Genomic DNA, 19,118 nt, shown 5'->3' on the forward strand with positions numbered 1-19,118 from the left:
TTTGTACACTAGGTATTACTGTCTTTTTGCTCTGTGTTTGCATAGCACACAGTGCAATGGGGTCTGGCAATGACTAGAGCCCCTAGTGCTATCGTAATACATATAACCATACAGCCATGAGTTTACTGGAAAGTGAGCAGACAGACACAGTCAGTGACATGTGCAAGTCATACAGAAAATATGGGAGACCACTTAAGAAAATAATGGGCCTGCATCTCCTCTCACTGGGCCTGATTATCAGCTTCACTCAGCTACTCAGCAATTGCTCAAAGAGAGCCCATTAGCATCTTAATCCTGTTTTGATCATAATCATAGTTTTAAACGCCAAGGTATTATGCAAAAATTATGGCAGATGAGTGTATGTAATGATCTGTGCAGTCCTGGAAAAACAAATTCCAGAGTTTGGTACCTAAATTTGGCTCTTCAAAGTACATCCTAAAATTTACCCAGATACTGGAGCACACACAAATGAAGGGCTGAAAAAAGAAGAGCTGATTAAGGTGAAGGTTTGGGAAGTAAATATTAAAATATTAAATGACTTGTACACAAATATGCTACTTAGGGGCCTGATTCTGCTCCCAGTGAAGTCACTGGGAGTCCTTCCCTATTGCCGTGACTCGAGAAAGCATTTAAGTGCATGTTGAGATGTTCTGCTGAATAGGAATGGATTTAAGCACACGCATAAGTGGGAATTCGGTGAACTGAGGCTTAAAGTAATCACTTTCAGAAAATCAATATAAGGTGCAAAAAAGCACAAACTTTGTTAAAATTAGTTATATTTATAGATGTCTACACACATCTAAAAATACCAACTGTAAAAATGTTCCTATTTCTGCCAAATGCAGATACAATTAGTATTGTCAATCAATAGCACTTTACTATATGAAGATATTTATTACTACAACATAAAATACATTTTCACTGCCATAACCCCAACAATGCCAAATGAGTTAATCATGATTATTGCTACATGGAATAACAAATAAATTATATCCATTGGCCAATTGCTGGGATGAAACATTGCCTCTGGAGGAAGGAGTAAAGCAAGAGAATATGTGAGATGCTTGACGACAAAGCTCCAAGTGGTTAATGAAGGCTACATTTTGGAAAAGAATGTAATAAGGAGCTACAATGGGAAAGGGAAAAAATGTTAACACCAGTTCCATTTTATACGTGTATTTCCTGAAATTTCTCTGCACATTTTTTTTTAAAGTTTGGCTAAGGTGTTCACAAGAACTAGGGACATTCTTTTGTTTTCTTTTATTTTTTGGTTGATCAACAAATATTTTGGGTCAGATTAACAAGGTCAACTGCCTCTTAATATATGTACATTGCCACCTAAATTTTCTTAATTGACTGATGAATTTTAGATGCCCAATTTGAGAGGACTTAATGAAGGCTTGATTTTTGCCAAATGTGTGCTCAACATTTTCTGAAAAGGTCCCTTTTAAATGTCTCAAAATGGAGGCAACCAAAATCACTCATCAATTTTGAAAATTTAGGCTGGAAGTTTTAAAAAAATAGTTATATTTGAAAAAATATTGGTGATTTCAGGCTGTACATTGTCAGTAGCTTAATTCTGAGTTATAATGAGCTCTGTCTGTGAAACTAACTTTTGGGCAACTGGTGTACATAGAAATACCATTTACAATGTTTTCTTATCTTTCCAGAGAGAGCACACTACTTAGCCTGGATATGTGCAAATTACACACACCAAAGCAGAGCACCAGGTACTGCAAATATTAGAGAGGATGTTATATGCATTTATATGCATCCAGTGCTTTGCTAGCTTTTTCTATTTAGTTAGACTTAGTAATTTCGCACCTTGACTAGTATAATCTCCTCTTTTACATCCTTCCTCTTTTTCTCTCCCTTATAGTCTCTCCCTCCTTGCTTTTGTTCCTTCCTCCTCTCTTCTGTATTCAGTTCAAATTTCTCATTCCCACCTATAAAGCATTGCACAACTCTGTCGACACCTACAACTCTCTCTCTCTGATCTAAATTCTTCCTGCCTCACTCCTGTTGTTCCCAATGCTCGGCCCAACCCTCTCCTATCACTTAAGATGGGACCAAACAAAAACCTGGCAAGGGGGGGGGGGGGAGAAGGGTAATCAGAAAAAATCAGAACTCTTCTGAACTTTGTAAAATTTGTCTTTATAATGAGAACAATGAAAGCTCCAGATCTTAACATCCCCACAGCATTTGGGAGCTAGCAGGAGCAAGTCTTCCAGCCACCTAAAAATAGCTGCATAGACAGCACTTTGAAGTTGTGGCATGGTCTGGAGCTCGGGCTCTGAAGCCCACCCTCCTTCCTAGGCTTCAGAGGTAGAGTTCCAGCCTGAGCCACAACTTCAAATCACTATCAATACAACTATTTTTTAGAGTGCTAGCATGAGTCTCTCGATCTGCACTGAGAGCCGGGAGGTTCGTTCCCACTTCCTCCAAAATACTGCGTACTTGTTCTTCTGTGACTTCTTCCATTGCTGCCCCCATCACTTAAAGCATTTGCCGTATTTCAAATCAATCTTAAAACCCTACCTACTGTGCAAAGCCTATGGGTGCTAATGAACACACCTAATTCCACTGTTGTGACTTGTATCATCGCACTGTACTGTAACTGTTAATGCATTGCAAGCTCTTTGGGGAAGAAGCTGTGTTATGTGTAAGGCTACGATTTAGTCAAAGTAAAAGTCACGGACAGGTCACGGGCAATAAACGAGAATTCATGGCTTGTGACCTGGCCATGACTTATACTAAAAATACCTGTCAAGTATCAGAGGGGTAGCCGTGTTAGTCCGGATCTGTAAAAAGCAACAGAGGGTCCAGTGGCACCTTTAAGACTAACAGATGTATTGGAGCATAAGCTTTCATGGGTGAATGCCCATGCGTCTGATGAAGTGGGTATTCACCCACGAAAGCTTATGCTCCAATACATCTGTTAGTCTTAAAGGTGCCACAGGACCCTCTGTTGCACTAAAAATACCCATGATTAAATCTTGGGGTGGGGCGCTGGGAGGTTGCTGCTGGGGGGCTGTGGGGACTGCTGCTGGGAGAGGGTGCCCGGGGCTAGCGGCACCAACTGCTGGGGCCAATGGACTGTGGCTGCTCTGGCTGGCTTCCCGGGGACCACTGCTCAGGGCCATGGACCGCGGCTGCTCCAGCCACCCCGGCACCGGAGCCAGATGCTTGGGTGGCCCTAGAATCAGCCACATTGGCCCCCACAGAAGTCACAGAGGTCACGGAAAGTTATAGAATCTGTGACTTCCGCGACCTCCATAACAGACGTGGAGCCCTAATTATGTGTATTCTAATGAGGACTGGGAAAACTTAGTTTGCCTGATTTCAGACAGAAACAAACAATTGGGGGTTTGAAAGTTCAGTCAGAACTTGCATGTTTGTATTCAACTTATGAAAAAAGGACCGGAGCTGGGCAAGAGACAATTCTATCAAAAATAGATGCAGCACATACATATTATATCTAGTAAACGTGCATATAATATGTACACTATATATAAAACACTGTTTGTGCCAGCAAAATACAGTGGTCTTTAGTTAAGAAAATACATGTTGCTCTTTAAACTGAGTCACACAAAGAAAGAAAGAAAGAAAGAAAGAAAGAAAGAAAGAAAGAAAGAAAGAAAGAAAGAAAGAAAGAAAGAAAGAAAGAAAGAAAGAAAGAGACTGATATTCCTCCCCAAAACACCTGTATAAATCAGGCGTAACTCCACTAAGGACAATGAGGCTACACTGAAATGAAATCAGCATGAGTGAAAATAGTGAGACTCTACAGCATTAAATTATACAAAGGAAGAAATAGCAAATTGTGAAACCTATAAAGTCTCATAAATTCTCTGAGATACAGAACCTTCATCCTTAATTCCAACAACTGTAACACATAATGATCATAGGTAGCACTATATAAAAAACCCTCCACATAATAATAGTTTGATAAACTAATAATAAAAGCTACATTTTTCATTAGATTGGAATCAGAAATTCCATTTATCTTGGACACAAAGTCAAGGAGAAGACTTTTTAACACAATGCTCTAAAATAATTCTAGTCAAGGTGGAATGATTTGTAGAATGATTCCAGTGATATCTCACTTTTAAAATGAAATTTCTAATGGACATTTCATAGATAAAGATGTATGCTGCTTCAGGATAATGGGGGAATGATGTGATTTCAACAATTGCTTCTGTACATCTGCCCACACAAGTCACATTATTTTAAAAATAATTCTTATCTTGGTTGAAATATTAGGTGTACTTAGGTTTATTCATGTTATTAGTTCAGGCAAAACCTACTAAAAACATTGATCTTAATGATACACACATCTAAGACTAAGACATAAGGTTAATAAATACTATATTGTTGGCAAAGTTCTAAGGTGGATAAAAATGGTCAGTTACCTAAGATTCAAATCAGGGAAGAGGGAAGTGACAAATAGTGTAGGCAACAGCAGTGGGTCCACCTGGATCATGGGACATGCAGCAAGACATACAAAATGGAAGTGGACACAAAATTAGAAGGGCTGGTTGATATTCAAGTGTAGGGAAAATGGTTTAAAATAAATGGGGTGGGTAGGTTAACAAGTGATTTATGCAATTTAATGCAGGAAAAAAGTGGGTTGGAGCAGACTATTACAAAGAGTTTTGCTTGTTTGTGTGCGTGTTTGTTTGTTTATTAAATGTTTAAAGGCAAAAGAGTTATTAGAAAAAAGGATTTTTAGGGTGGTGCCTTGCTTGCTTGCTGTACCCTTAGCAGTCGAAAACTGAAGGTTGGCACTTTTTATACCCTCAGAGCGTCCTGCATCATGGAAAGTTGGGTTGAGTGGCTCCAAAAGCACTGCCTTCTAGAAGATTCCAAATCTGTGTGCCACAGGGATGCACTTATGCCATGAATAGGGATCCTCAGGGGCAATTCTAGAATAATCACCACTTAACTTCACATTGTTCTAGGATTCATTAGAAAAGAGGGTTGCCGAATACACACAAAAATTCTGAGGCATAAGACATTAGTGCCTTCAGTCATCTAAAATAGTGCACTTTGAAAACAGTCTCTTGTGCTCTTTTCTAAGCCACTCACTTTCCTTCACTGCTTTTTCACTGTCCTTTTTGACAAATGAAGTTTGTCATTTAAATTGGAAGAATGATATTCTCAGTGATCAAGCAAAGAAGTGCTGATCAATTCAGATTTTAATGACTAATCCAGTTACTTCATTACAGTAGCTACTTTATATATGAAGTTAATGTGAGACTTTCTTACTGGCACCAAAAAATCATAAGAGGAAATACTAGTTAGGCCAGGGATCGGTAACCTTTGGCACGTGGCCTGCCAGCATAAGCCCCCTGGCGGGCCAGGCCAGTTTGTTTACCTGATGCATCTGCAGGTTTGGTCAATCGCAGCTCCCACTGGCCGCAGTTCGCTGCTCCAGGCCAACGGGGGATGCGGGAAGTGGCGCCGGCCGAGGGATGTGCCTGCTGCCCCTTCCCGGAACCCCCATTGGCCTGGAGCGGCAAACCATGGCCAGTGGGAGCTGCGATCGGCCGAACCTGCGGACACGGCAGGTAAACAAACCAGCCCGGCCTGCCAGGGGGCTTACCCTGGTGGGCCACGGGCCAAAGGTTGCTGATCCCTGCTCTATAATCAGCTCAGACTCTATCTAAATCATAGTGCATGATTATCTACACCCTGTTTCAAGCTTCTTTCCAGGCCTCTCCTTAATGCTCTTTTTTTGTCCTCAATGATCATACCTTTTCCCCCTCAGTATGAGCCAAACTTTCTCCCTTCTCTCCTTAGAACACACTTCCTTCACCAAGATTTCCACTGCAGATCAAATACATGCTTATCTGCCCCCACACCATGTCTCTTTGTTCTGTAAATGTCCAATGTAGCTTTCATGTCCCTCAGGGAAAGGATCTGCCTTAACTATGAGATTGTAAAGGGTCATGCACATCTATAGCACTAGAAAAGAAACACATACAATAATTAGCGTACATTTATTTTAACTCACAGTACAATAACTTCCTTAATAAATCTAAATTCAATCCATACTCAGCCACAAAAGCAAACACAAAACAAGACAACTTAACCTGAAATTAACCTTTATACCATTTATCATTTATTTTTATTAAAAACCTTAATAAACTTCCATAGTTCTTTTAAAACACACAAAACCAATAGAGAGCCTGGAAATTCCAAATACAACCCCCTCCCCTAATTCAACTGCATGCAAATGAGTAGTTAAGGTCATTCAAATATTATTTATTCACCCAGTAGCACCATCTTGAGAATCTCTCTTCACTCTTGACTCTCCCCTCTCTGTTCAGTCTTGCATCTCCAATACTACTGCCAATATCTCAGCATAGACATTCTGCCACCAGTTGAAAGTTATCTGGTTGAAAACCAAATTTATTTCCCCCCTTATTTATCCCTCCCTTTTCTATCACTGCCATTAGTTACACTTTCATCTCTGTCACCTAGGCTCACAATCTCAGCGTCACACTTGTCTCCTCTATTCTTTCTCCTCCCCCTTCCAAGCTGTTTCCACAGTTCTTTCTTTTCATTTCCAGAAATTGTTTTTCATCAGCATTCCTGCCTATAAAATCCTTGTCCATGCCTTAGACATCTCTGACATTGCCTATGGAAGTCTTCTCAAATCTTGCCTCCCGTTTCTCTCATAATTCCCACCCACTCAGTCCATCAAGAATGTGAATGCTAAAATCATCTTCCTCACTAGCTGACCAAAGCATCACTCCCATTTTCCAATCTATTCATTAGCTTCCATTCACCTATGCATCATTTCCAAGTTCCCAGCCCTGACACTTAAACTGGTGCATAATCCCAGCCCTGGCTACTTCACAGCTCTTATTGTTCTGGCTCCTTATCTCATTTTTTCCACTGTGTCAGGTCTTCCTGCCTATCTGCTTCTTTTGTCTCCTCCTACGCTCAGGTTTGTACCTTCTGACATGTAGCAACCTGTGACTGGAACAGTCTCCCCTCCTGAACAAAACTACGATCATTCAAAGCCATCCCTAAAAATACATCTTTCATGAACCGCTCAACATCACTCCATCAATTGTAGCAAGAGAGTGAAAGGAGAAAGTGTTAGAAATATATATATATATATATATATATATATATATATATATATATATATATATATAATTTAAAGAAGTGAAAATCTACAATACTTAAAAGCTGCTTCATAGCCAATCTCTTCTCTAGTCATTTGGCATGAGATTCTGGCCCAGTTGAAATCAATGGCAAAACTCTCATTTCACCCCCCGAGTCTCTTGTTTGTACTGTCTATTAATCTCATAAGTCAACTTCTCAGAGAAGGGACAACAACATGTCATCCATGCCAGATGATGGAGCTTAAAATAAATTAATAATAATAGTAATAATTTTTATTTCTTTAAATAAAAATGTTCATTTTTATACTGAAAACCAGGAACAAATAAGAGTTGTTTTAAAGCCTTTCCTACTCAACGTGCTTGATCAAATCTCAATGGGAACAAAGGCGTAGCCAGTGACCTTAACAAACCGTGGATAATCTTGAGACTGTTCAGTTTTCACTCTAATAGCTGCAATTTTAAACAAGTTAAGAAAGGAACAAAAGTCAGACACAAACCATTTCAACCAGCTGAGCATGAACTAAAATTCAGTTTCAAAGGGGATTTTACCTAATTCAATTTGTTATTAGTATCATGCTTACACATGTTTAAAGAAAACATGACAGATTCAATCGTTGGTCTTACCAGAATGATATGATCTCATCAAAGTATTAGTCAGAAAGAAGAAGTTGATGATGGACCAAATCCTGCTTGCCTTACTCATGCAAATAGTCTCATGATGTCAAATTCATCTCTGGTGTAACTCTGCCAACCAGGATGAACATGGCTAACTGAACTACTCGTGTGTAACAAAAGCATAATACGGACCAAAATGTTTCTTAACAGTGCAAACTACAATCTACTGTATATAACTAAAGCAAAGCTTTATCAATAAAAGTAACTTTATGTATATATTCTGCTATAAATTACTTCTGGAGCTGGAGTTACAATGTACAAGTGTAACTCTGACAGACCCTGGTCAGCGGCGGGCGGGATTGAACTTGGGACCTCAATGCATGAGCTCTAGTGCATGAGCTAAAAGCCAACCGGCTCTTAGCTAAGGCTGTAGAGCAGACTCATTTAACTTTCTCTAAATGGTCTGGGTGTCACTAGATGGGACAGAACACCACACCCAGAAGATGTGTGTGTTACACAAGTATCTATTTAGAAATATTACTTTGTTCTTTTTGAATATTGATCAGCTATTTGATGAGATAACGTCTTTCTTCATATGAATCTAATTATCCAGGTCTTTGCTGAGTTGTTTCTTGCTGGAACTCCTTGCAAAGTAACTTCAAACTGTGCTATTTTCTGAAAAAACTAAGTGATTCCAAACAATTTTTGCTAAAGAGGAATAAATTAATGTTCTGGACCTCAGCAAAACAATCTTTTTGGTCTTCAAAGCCTTCAAAGGGTTTACAAGAAAAAAAATAGAAGACAAATTTAACTGATTTTTCCCCTTTGAAATTATCTTTTTAGGGAAGCAATGTAGCCCCAGGTTTGTTTCAAAGTTGCTGTAGTAGCTTATTCTATCTGAAACTGGCAACATATTTAAATACCAAAAGAGTAAGGAACTTAAGGTGTTACCAAGCAGTGCTACCATAAATATTTGTGCTTAAAAAAATCAGTGTAGATAAAGGTTTTCCACCAGAAATGAAAATTACATCATCAGCCTCTTTACAGGCCTGAAAATCTAGGACAGTTGTTTTATTGAAGTGTCAGCCAGTATGGAAGATGCACAAATTGACAGAAAATGCCAAAGAAACATTCAAACATTGAGACATCAAAGGACCCATTTCTGATTTTTTTTTTGCTGTTGTCTAGTTGAAGCTCTGAACAGATGACCAATTTAAGGAGGGGGGGGGGGGACAGTTACTTAGCCTAGAGTAACTGTGATTCTTCAAGTTGTGTTGTTCACATAGATTCCACTTTTGATGTGCATGTGCCCCTTGCACTCAAGATTAGGTTATTCTGACAAGCAGCTTTAGCTGGGGCTTCAACTGTGTCCTAGAGTGCCCTGTGCCATGCTGCCCAAGGACATAAAGCATAAAGGAGGATCAGCTGTTCGTCACCTTCTTCACCAATACAGAATCCTGTAGTAGTAGGAGTAGGACTCCGTAATAGTGGAGATGGAGGACGAGTTGTGACAACACATCTTGATGCACTACAGTTACTGTAAGGTAAGCCACTGCTCTTTCTTCTTTGAGTGACTGTCCACATGGATCTCACTCTTGGTGGTTAAGAAACAGTTATCTGTTTCGTGGAGGTAGGTGTATGAAATCTACTTTAACAATGACTGGAGGACAGCCCTACCAAAAAAGACATCTGATCTGAAAGCATCTACCAAAAAAACAGAGTATTGTAAATGTGTGGATTTAGCTCCATGTAGCTGCCATACAAATTTCAGAAATAGGAACATTCTTGAAACAGGCAGGTGGATCTATCTTCTAATAAGTTATTATACAGTGGACACCTATTCTGATAATCTTTGTGAGGATATTGCCTAACCCTTAAGTCTATCAGCAAAAGCCATAAACTGTCTAGGTATGTTCCTGAATGTTTTTGTCCTGTTAAGGTACCATGACAATACCGTTACTACATCAAGTGTATGAAGTTTAGCTTCCACTGGGGTTGAGTGTGGCTTGGGGAAGGAAGCTGGGAGATGAATAAATTTGTTCAAATGGAATTCTGTAATAACTTTGAGACAGAGCTTGGAATGAGGCCGGAGATTGACTCTGTCTCTATGAAACACTGCATAAGGGAGAAACTGCCATGAGGGCCTGTATCTCCCTTACCATTTGAGCTGATGTAATGGCCTCTAAAAAGTCAATCTTTATTGATACGTGGTAGAGGGAATAGGTTTGTTAAGGACTCAAAGTTGGTACCCATCAATCCTGTTAATACTATACTAAGGTGCCAAGAAGAAGGGGGATCCCAAACTGGGAGGAAAAAAAAACATGAATAAAGCCTGTAAGGAATCAAGTCACCGAAGGGTGAGAAAATATAGCGTGGTCCTGGATAGGAGAACAATGTGCAGATGTTGCTGCCATATGAATCTTATGGAACTAACAGAAAGTCCAGATTGTTTCAGGACTAATAAATAATCCGGTAGGGCTAAAATGGGTGTTGTTGAGGGTAACAGCTGGTGCTAAAATGATCACCTGGCTTGGGTTCTCTACAAGTCAGATTACTTCGTAGCAAGACAAGGTGTGAATCTATAGTGCACCAGTTTGCCGTACAGTAACATTCCATGTGGACACTGCTACAGTGCACTGAACGTCCTGGAGTGCAGTCTGGCTTGCTACTGCACTCCAGGATGTTCAGTGTACTGTGTAGCAGTATCCACAGAGAAAATTACTGTGTGGCAAGCTCGTGTGTTGTAGATTCACACTTTGGCTTGCTGCACAGCAACTTTCCATGTAGACAAGCCCTTAGTCAGAATAGCTGAGACTTTCCTGCTTTGGAGCAGAATGTTCTGAACTTCCACTGAACAGCTTCTTTTGATGCCTGTTAGCCAGCCAGCATCCAGACTGTCAGATGTTTGGAATGTGAGATCTGACTGTTGTGCTGTGAGACAAAGCAGGCAAAATGACATGGGGCTGCGCTGAGCGCATCACCAGACCTGAATACCATAACTGCCGGGCCCTTGCTGGGACTCTCATGTTCACAGATCCTGCCTCTTGCCTCAGCTTCTTCAGGACTCTCGGTATCATGAGCATCAGGGTAAGGCATACATCATTCGCAGTGTCCAGGGGAGGAGAAAGGCATCTGACAGGGATCCCTTGCTGGAGGCCTCTCTGGAGCAGAACACTAGCATTTCTTGTTCTGGTCTGTGACAAACAGCTCTAGAAATGGTTATCCCTTTTTTCAAAAAAAATCTAGGGCTCCCAGAGAAACTTCCTGCCAAAAGAATCTGGTCTCATGTGCCTGGGTTGCATGTATACTGAGAATGAAATCCATGTGGACAATCACTTAAAAGAGAACAATAATTTTAAGCAAACATCTTTTCAAAATTAGGACTCTGTGTTCAACAGAAGTTGAAGGTTCTCAGCACCTCTGAGGATCAAGGCATTAAATAGAAAACAAAAAAGATTATATTAGCTCCATAGCAAACATGAAATTGGTCTCCTACCTGTGTGCAGACAAATTACTGAGGTACAGGCCGTACTTTTCTTCAGCGGACAGCCCATCCATCAACAAGTAAAAAACAAGAAAATTGCTTTGGTTGAGAGGCTGCATGACAACACGGGACTTCTCCAGCATGTACGTATAAATCCTTGCTGATTAAAAAACAAACAAACAAGTGAATCATTGAATGGATTGTTTTTGATGTAAATTAAAAACCATTAGCTATCACAAAAGATGGAAAATAAACATTTACGCCTTATAAAAGGATCTAATAGTACAAGATGAAAGACAAATATAAATCTAATGCAAGAGCCACAGTCAAAACACTGCCAGTAAAAACCCAAGAGGTTATAAATATAATGGGTGAAATCCTGGCTCCATTGAGAATTAATGGCAAAACTCTCTATTGGTGAAATTGGTAATATTGGTGGTCTTATATATTTGGTTTTGCTTATCAGGGGAAACAGTAGTCAAACCATTGCAAAAGGGAGAAACAGTCCAACTATAATGTAACTATAAACCTTCCCTGAAACAAGAAAAGAAAGAAACTGAAGTTAAAATAAAATGTAGATACTATTTTTTATTGATTATGCACTCAAAGGAAATGCACTCAATTTAGCTCTAAATTAAACATGTTTTGTATACAGGATAATATCAGTACTGTATATTCGGTACCGTATGCTACTTTCAACATAGATTTCAGTGCAACATGGGCATTTAATAACTACTGATGAAGTGTTTATGACAGATGGTATGCATCTCTGTCCCTAATTCACAACAGAAATGTAGCATGTAGATGTGGGGATGGGTGTTGTGTTGAAGAAAACCCCAATCTGTTTGTCTGAAAAGATGATATAGAAATTGGCTGGGGCAGAGGTATGCAGATTGTTCTGTGAGATGCAGCATCTGGGCTGGATCACTGAACCTTTAGAGGACAACCAATGAGCATCATTAAGGGACTTTGTGTCCTCCCTGAGCCATCTCCTGGAGTAGGCAGTGAACCAAGACCCTACTGTGCATATACAGAACTGGATAAGACTGGTATGGGGAGGGGTGTGGCAAGCCTGGATCAAAGGAAGCATGTCTGGACATGCAAACTGACCCAGAAGGATGGATTAGATAAAACAGATGGTCAGCAAGCAGGCTGACTAAAGAGTGGTCAGAGGAGAGAACTGCTTTTCTGAGATGTAAACTGTTCATTCACTTCTCTGTCTTCTTTGTAACTAATTGAGAATGCCTATTTATTTTGCTCATCAGAAGCATAAACCTAGATACATTAAGCACTGTTTCTTTTCTTTTAATTCCATTTCCTCTCTCTTTTTAATAAATCTTGTCTTGGTTATGCTTACTGGTGTACGAATAGTTGGTTCCACACAAACATCCACAAAGAATCTCTAAAGAGAGGTGCAGAAAAGTAAAGCATTTTTGGACACTACACCTCCTTCTCAGTCTCAATCAAGGGGCATAGACAACGGTGTCTACTCCCAGTAAGTTGGGTTGCCATTAGGCTACAGTAGCTGAACATATGGGGAGAAGTCAAAGGAGGTGAGAGTTGATTGAAGTGTTGGTCACAGTGCGCATTGTGATGGACTTAAAGCTGTGTATGTAACTGTTCTGACCAGGGCCGGCTCCAGGCACCAGCATTCCAAGCAGGTGCTTGGGGCGGCAATCTGCAAGGGGCGGCAGTCCATGTGTTTTTGCCGCCCCAAACAGCGTGACGAATTGCCGCTGCGGACGGCGGAGGCAGTCCATGTGCCGTTAGGGCGGCACGCACGTTTCTGCGGTGGCAGCAATTCGGCGGCAGCTTCTATGTTCAGCTGCCCGTGGCGGCAATTCAGCGGCTTCTGTCTTCCGACAGAAGACAGAAGCTGCCGCCGAATTGCCACCGCTGCGGAAACGTGTGTGCCGCCCTAACGGCACACGGACTGCCCCCGCCGTCCACGGCGGCAATTCGGCACGCTGCTTGGGGCGTCAAAAACAGTAGAGCCGGCCCTGGTTCTGACTGTGTGTTTTGGGTACTACACTTTTACATTTCTGGAAGTCTTCTGTCTCCTAGAAGCAGCCACCATTTTCTGTTCAATTTAGATACAACCTGTTACAGAAGATATACACATTGGATCCATACATGCACTGTCTTGCATCTTGTGCAGTCATTTATATGTAAAGGGAGTGAAAAGTAGTTATAAAATGATTCCATTCTGACCTGAAAGAATTATACACCCATTTTTCACAAGTGTAAATGACTGGAAAAGGTGCAAGGCAGTGGAGAATTGGGCCCACTGTACACTCACCGAAACTCCTCCTCTCCTTTTTGTTGTTTTCCTTTAAAGTCATTTACACTGAAAGTTTCTCATTGTATATATAAAACATAATAGTTATAATGGTAAGAATTGCAGTGCAAAACATTCCCACTGTCAGTGCCAAGCTTTGACTTCCTCTCTAACACTGCCATTAGCAATCAAAATCACTATCACAATTTTTTCCCTAAGTAGATAGGTTGGGACAGATACTTCAGGGCTGTATGGCTGCTTTGTGCCACAAGTATGACATCATCTGGCCCTAACGCCATGATTTTAATCATTCCACAGATGAACCCACTGGTGTCATACAGCCAGCACAGGACATAGAGCCAACATGCCAGTCATCTAGCCTGCTGTTGGTGTACTAAGAAAAAGGGGACAATGGGGGAAGAAAGGGATGCATCTTGAAAACCATTATGCTGATCCTGGCCTGTGTTTTGGCCCCCATTTCACTGTGGCTGCACAGCATTCATTGCAGCACTGCTACGCTAACACCGATAGTCAGCACAGGGAATCTGGCCTGAACAGAACTGCCCAAGAATCAGAGACATGACGTGACTGTGGTTCCACCAAAGTGGAATAGACAATATGAATCTGATTGATTAATACGTTAAAAATTCAGTGATGTGGAACACTTGTACATGCCAACACTATCAGGCCTTATTTAGGCAGTCAAAACTAAAATCAACCCCCATTCAACTACTTTAAGAGATCCACTTAAATAAGGATAAATGTGCTTATTAATCATCTTGGTTTGCTCATCTCCAGATATGGGAAGACTTGTTAAGAACTATCAGGTTTCTGATTAGCATGAATCAAAAATATTGTCCTCTTAACGCAGCTTAATGGAATTCAGAAACAAACCTAACAGTGCACTAGTCTTCTATAAAGTGAAATATGGTTTTTTTTAAATCTGTGTGTGAAATAAAATATATAAAGTTAAGGAAATATAATAGAGTTCTAAACCAAAGATGTATTATTTTTGTCCAGTGGAAATTATGACTATACACAGCGAGGAAATTTCAACTTCCTTTCATAGATCACTTGACCTACTCAGTAGTTACAAAGTCAGCAAGCAGACTCTGTATTGTAAGTGTGGACATTGGGTCCTTTTTTCAGCAATTCATTCTTTGAAACTGCATCTCTCTCTCTCTCTCTCTCAAATACAGCAGAGTTGTTGCAAAAGACAAAATAATGTTTGATGGATTAGAGCTGAACCATTTTATGAGACTATATCAGACAGCTGCTTTGGCTCCAGTCTCTTCACTCTTCATATAACAAAAAATTATACTCTGAAAAGTGGTTGAGACTTGAAACCGGGTTTTTTTTTTTTTTTTTAAGCCAATCACCAGTACTTGTAACACACTGTTTCCTATGCTATAATGACAAACATTTAGGGAAAAATAAATTCTGCTTCATTTCATGAATCAGGCTGTGTCCTTATGCTTTAATACTATGGAACTTACTCTCAGAAATAATGGCTTTCTTTCTGAAAGTGAGGCTTTGGAGCAGGGAGGTAGGAAACTGTCAGACTTGATTTCCTTTGGGCTAAACTGCTGACTTTCTTTTCAGATTTTTGAGAAGCTGAATGACCGTGGCTTACTTCCTTATATCCATGACAGCCAGGTGTCAACTGACTCAGGAATACATTTTTTCCCTCCAACATACTGAAATGTCCACGTTGGGTCTCAATTAACTTCTGGCAATACCAAAATCATCTGGTGTCATTTCTGTGCAATCAGTCTCTTCAGTGACTAAGGAATAAATATAAACAACTACTATAGTCTATCAGGCTAGCTCCAACTTCTATTAAACATTTAACATTTAATTTGCTAGAAACTATTGTTCTTTGAGAGTCACCCCTATGCATTCCCACTTTGGGGAGTTGTCCACTGGTGGTAAGTTTGCTGCCAAGTGGGAATGCTGAAGCCATCAAAGAAGAAATAGCAGTTGCTTCAGATTATAGTTAGCATGTTTCCAGGAAGGTAACACACAGAATGATGCTCTGAGAAACAACAGTAGGGCATCTGAGAAATTTAGGAGGTCTTCCCAGTGTTAGATAGAGATTGAAGGGGACAAGAAGCCTCCGCTACAAACATTTTGGGATTGCATTGCTTTGGGGGAGGTGGAAGTTCAGACTGTGAGGTTCATTAGGCAGCTATGGAACTTCAGGACCTCATCAGACTGTAATTTAGGAGTGGTACTGGACTCCTTACTTACATTAAACTCTCACAGAGCAGGATCCAGGAGTAACACTTTCTACCATCTCCACATGACTGGTAGACTGCCTACCATCCTGGGGCATGATGACTTGACCTTGGTTATACATGCCTGGCTGGACTATAGCAATGCGATATCCATGGCATGAACCATTAATTCTTCAGAAACTCTGAGTACATAATGCTGCAACACATCTTCTCAACAACATGGACTACCACAAGTGCATCAAGCCTGTCCTCTGCTTTCTATACTGATTTTCCATTGAGTCAAGTTCAAACCCTTGGTCCTTATCTTCAAGGCACTCAAAGGCTTGGACCCAGCATATCTAAAAGATCACCTAAAGCTTGAAATAATAGCCAACATGGGTTTGTCAAGCACAAATCATGCCGAATGAACCAAATTTCCTTCTTTGACAGAGTTACTGGCCTAGTGGATAGAGGGGAAGCAGTAGATGTGATATATTTTGTTTTTGGTAAGGCTTTGACGTTGTCCCACATGCCGTTTTCATAAGCAAAGTAAGGAAATGTGGTTTAGTTGAAATTAACTATAAGGTGGGTGGAACAACTGGTTGAAAAACTGAACTCAAAGAGTAGCTATCAAACAGGGAACATGTATATTGTAGGGTTCTGCAGAGGTCTGTCATGAGTCTGATATTATTCAATACTTTCATTAATAGCTTTGATAATGGATTGAAGAGTATCCTTATAAAATCTGGGGATGACAGCAAACTGGGACAGGTTGCAAACACTTTGGAGGACAGGATTAGAATTCAAAATGACCGTAATAAATTGTAGAATTTGTCTGAATTCAACAAGATTTCTGCAGCCTAGAGCATGGGTCACTTCCAGGTTTAAACTAGTATAAATGATGGAATCTCTGTTACATGATGTCTTTAAAACATGATTTGAGGACTTCAGTAAATCAGCCAGAGATTATGGGTCTATGACAGGAGTGGGTGGGTGAGGTTCTGTGGCCTGCAATGTGCAGGAGGCCAGACTGGATGATCATTATGGTCCCTTCTGGCCTTAAAGTCTATGAGATGAAATTCAATAAAGACAAGTTCAAAGCTCTACATTAGGAAGGGGAAAAAAATCACACAAACAATTACAAATTGGGGAATGACTGACTACGCAACAGTACTGCTGAAAGGGATCTGGGGGTTATAGTGGATTACAAATTGAATATGAACCAGCAATGTGATGCAGTTGCGAAAAGACTATTGTTCCCCTCTACTCAGTACTGATGAGGCATCTGCTGGAATACTGTCTCCAGTTTCGGTAGCTACACTTTTAAGAAAGATGTGGATGAGTTGGAGAAAGTCTAGAGAAGTACAACAAAAATGATAGGAAGTTTAGAAAACCTGACCTAAAAAGAAAGGTAAAAAACACCAGGCATGTTTAATCTTGAGAAAAGAAGATCGAGAGGGGACCCAATACCAGTTTTCAAATATGTTAAGGGCTGTTAGAAAGAGGATAGTTATCAATTGTTTTCCATGTGCACCGAAGATAGGACAAGAAGTAATTGGCTTAATCTGCAGCAAGAGAGATTTAGGTTAGATATTAGGAAATTATCCTTATAGTTAGAAAAATTTAAGTATCAGAATAGCTTACCAAGCAAGGTTGTGGAATCCCCATCATTGGAGGTTTTTAAGGACAGGTTAGACAATCACCTCTCAGGGATGCTCTAGGTATACTTGGTCTGGCCTCAGCATTGGGGGATGGACTAGATGACCTCTCAAGGTCTCTTTCAGTCCTATATTTCTATGATTCTATGTAGACTGTGACCGACAACTCCACTTCTCAGGCAAAATGGAACTTTCTTCTATAAGGGTAAATCTCATCTGTAAGCAGATGGAGCTCTTTCAAGGGCTCCATCTGCTGTTGATGTTTGGGTTTGGTAGGGTTATTTATTATGTACATACTATGTGTTTGTATTAGAGAAGGCAAGATCAAAGAAATGCACCTTGCTTTTGAATCAGAAGATGGTAAGATTTGTGGTGGTCCTTGAATTTCCACAGAAACTAAGAGCCATCAGAAAGCTCACCACTTTCTGCTCCAAAAGCAAGGTGTGTTTCTTTGGCCTGCCTTCTTTAATATAAATCCATAGCAGTGTATATATAAAAAAAGATAAATAACCCCACCAAACACAAACACTCAACTGCATACATCATTCTTACCTTGGGGGGAAGATAAGAGAAAGAATAACCATGTGTGGCAGATGTTACTGATATTACTTAATGTACTACAGAAAGGACCTCAGATACTATTGTGATGAAGGAGGTATAAGACCCTACAGAGAAGAGGAGAGAAGAAAAGAGAAGAGAAGAGATAGGAATCCTGTATCTTTAAACCAACTGCAGGATTTTGTTATTTTTTAAGACCCTGACTTATGAGGACTATCAGTCTCCATTTTTCAGCTGTGCACTAAGGTACATTTTTAGGGTGCAAAATGTCCTTTCTAATTAGGGCTGTCAGTTAATTGCAGTTAACTCAAATGATTAACTCAAAACAAATTAACTCGATTAAAAATTAATTGGGATTAATCGCAGTTTTAATCACACTGTTAAACAATAATAGAATACCAACTGAAATTTATTATAAATATGTTTGGATGTTTTTCTACATTTTCAAATACCGGTATATTGATTTCAATTACTATGCAGAATACAAAGTATACATTGCTCATTTTATATGATTTCTTTTATTACAAATATTTGCACTGTAAAAAAGATAAAATAAATAGTATTTTTCAATTTACCTCATACAATCTCTCTGTCCTGCAAGTGCAACTTACAAATGTAGGGTTTTTTTGGTTGCATAACTGCACTCAAAAACAAAACAATGTAAAACGTTAGAGCCTGCATCAGTGTGTTGCTCTTTTAAGACTGCTGACAGCATGTTCCAAACTTCGTCCCTCTCAGATTTTGGAAGGCACTGCAGATTCTTAAACCTTGGGTTGAGTGCTGTAGCTATCTTTAGAAATCTAACACTGGTTCTGTGTCATTATGCCCCATATTCTTCATAGTAATATTATTATGAGTATGACAAAATTATGATGTATTTTGTGCAAGATAAGGCATGTGAGATATCACTGGAAAGGTTATGATTTACTGAATATGATTATCCTACTTGGACACATATATCATTTCTGTATCTGAAGTTAGGAATATTGTCTATGCATCTATTACAAATGTGTTAACACTTGGGGAACGCCCACTAGACAGAATGCAATCAGTCTAGATGGCTCACTGGGAAGAGCGATTTGGGAGAACAATAGGTTTTAGAAGATGCTAATCACCCACCTGCCTCAAACAGCCTCTGAGTTATGGCTGCAGGGACATGTGACCAAGTCA

General features: G+C 39.9%; 1 protein-coding gene across 1 annotated transcript in view; it reads right to left on the reverse strand.

Moving 5' to 3' along the window:
* The window catches only part of MYO16 (myosin XVI), a 468,353-nt gene that overhangs the window by 215,528 nt on the left and 233,707 nt on the right, over window positions 1–19,118 (reverse strand). The window contains exon 15 of the mRNA XM_065418712.1: window positions 11,251–11,398. Within this exon, the coding sequence (XP_065274784.1) occupies window positions 11,251–11,398 (148 nt within the window). The remainder of the gene's footprint in view (window positions 1–11,250; window positions 11,399–19,118) is intronic.

The sequence above is a fragment of the Emys orbicularis genome, chromosome 1 (genome assembly GCF_028017835.1).
Source record: "Emys orbicularis isolate rEmyOrb1 chromosome 1, rEmyOrb1.hap1, whole genome shotgun sequence".
Taxonomy (NCBI): Eukaryota; Metazoa; Chordata; order Testudines; family Emydidae; genus Emys; species Emys orbicularis.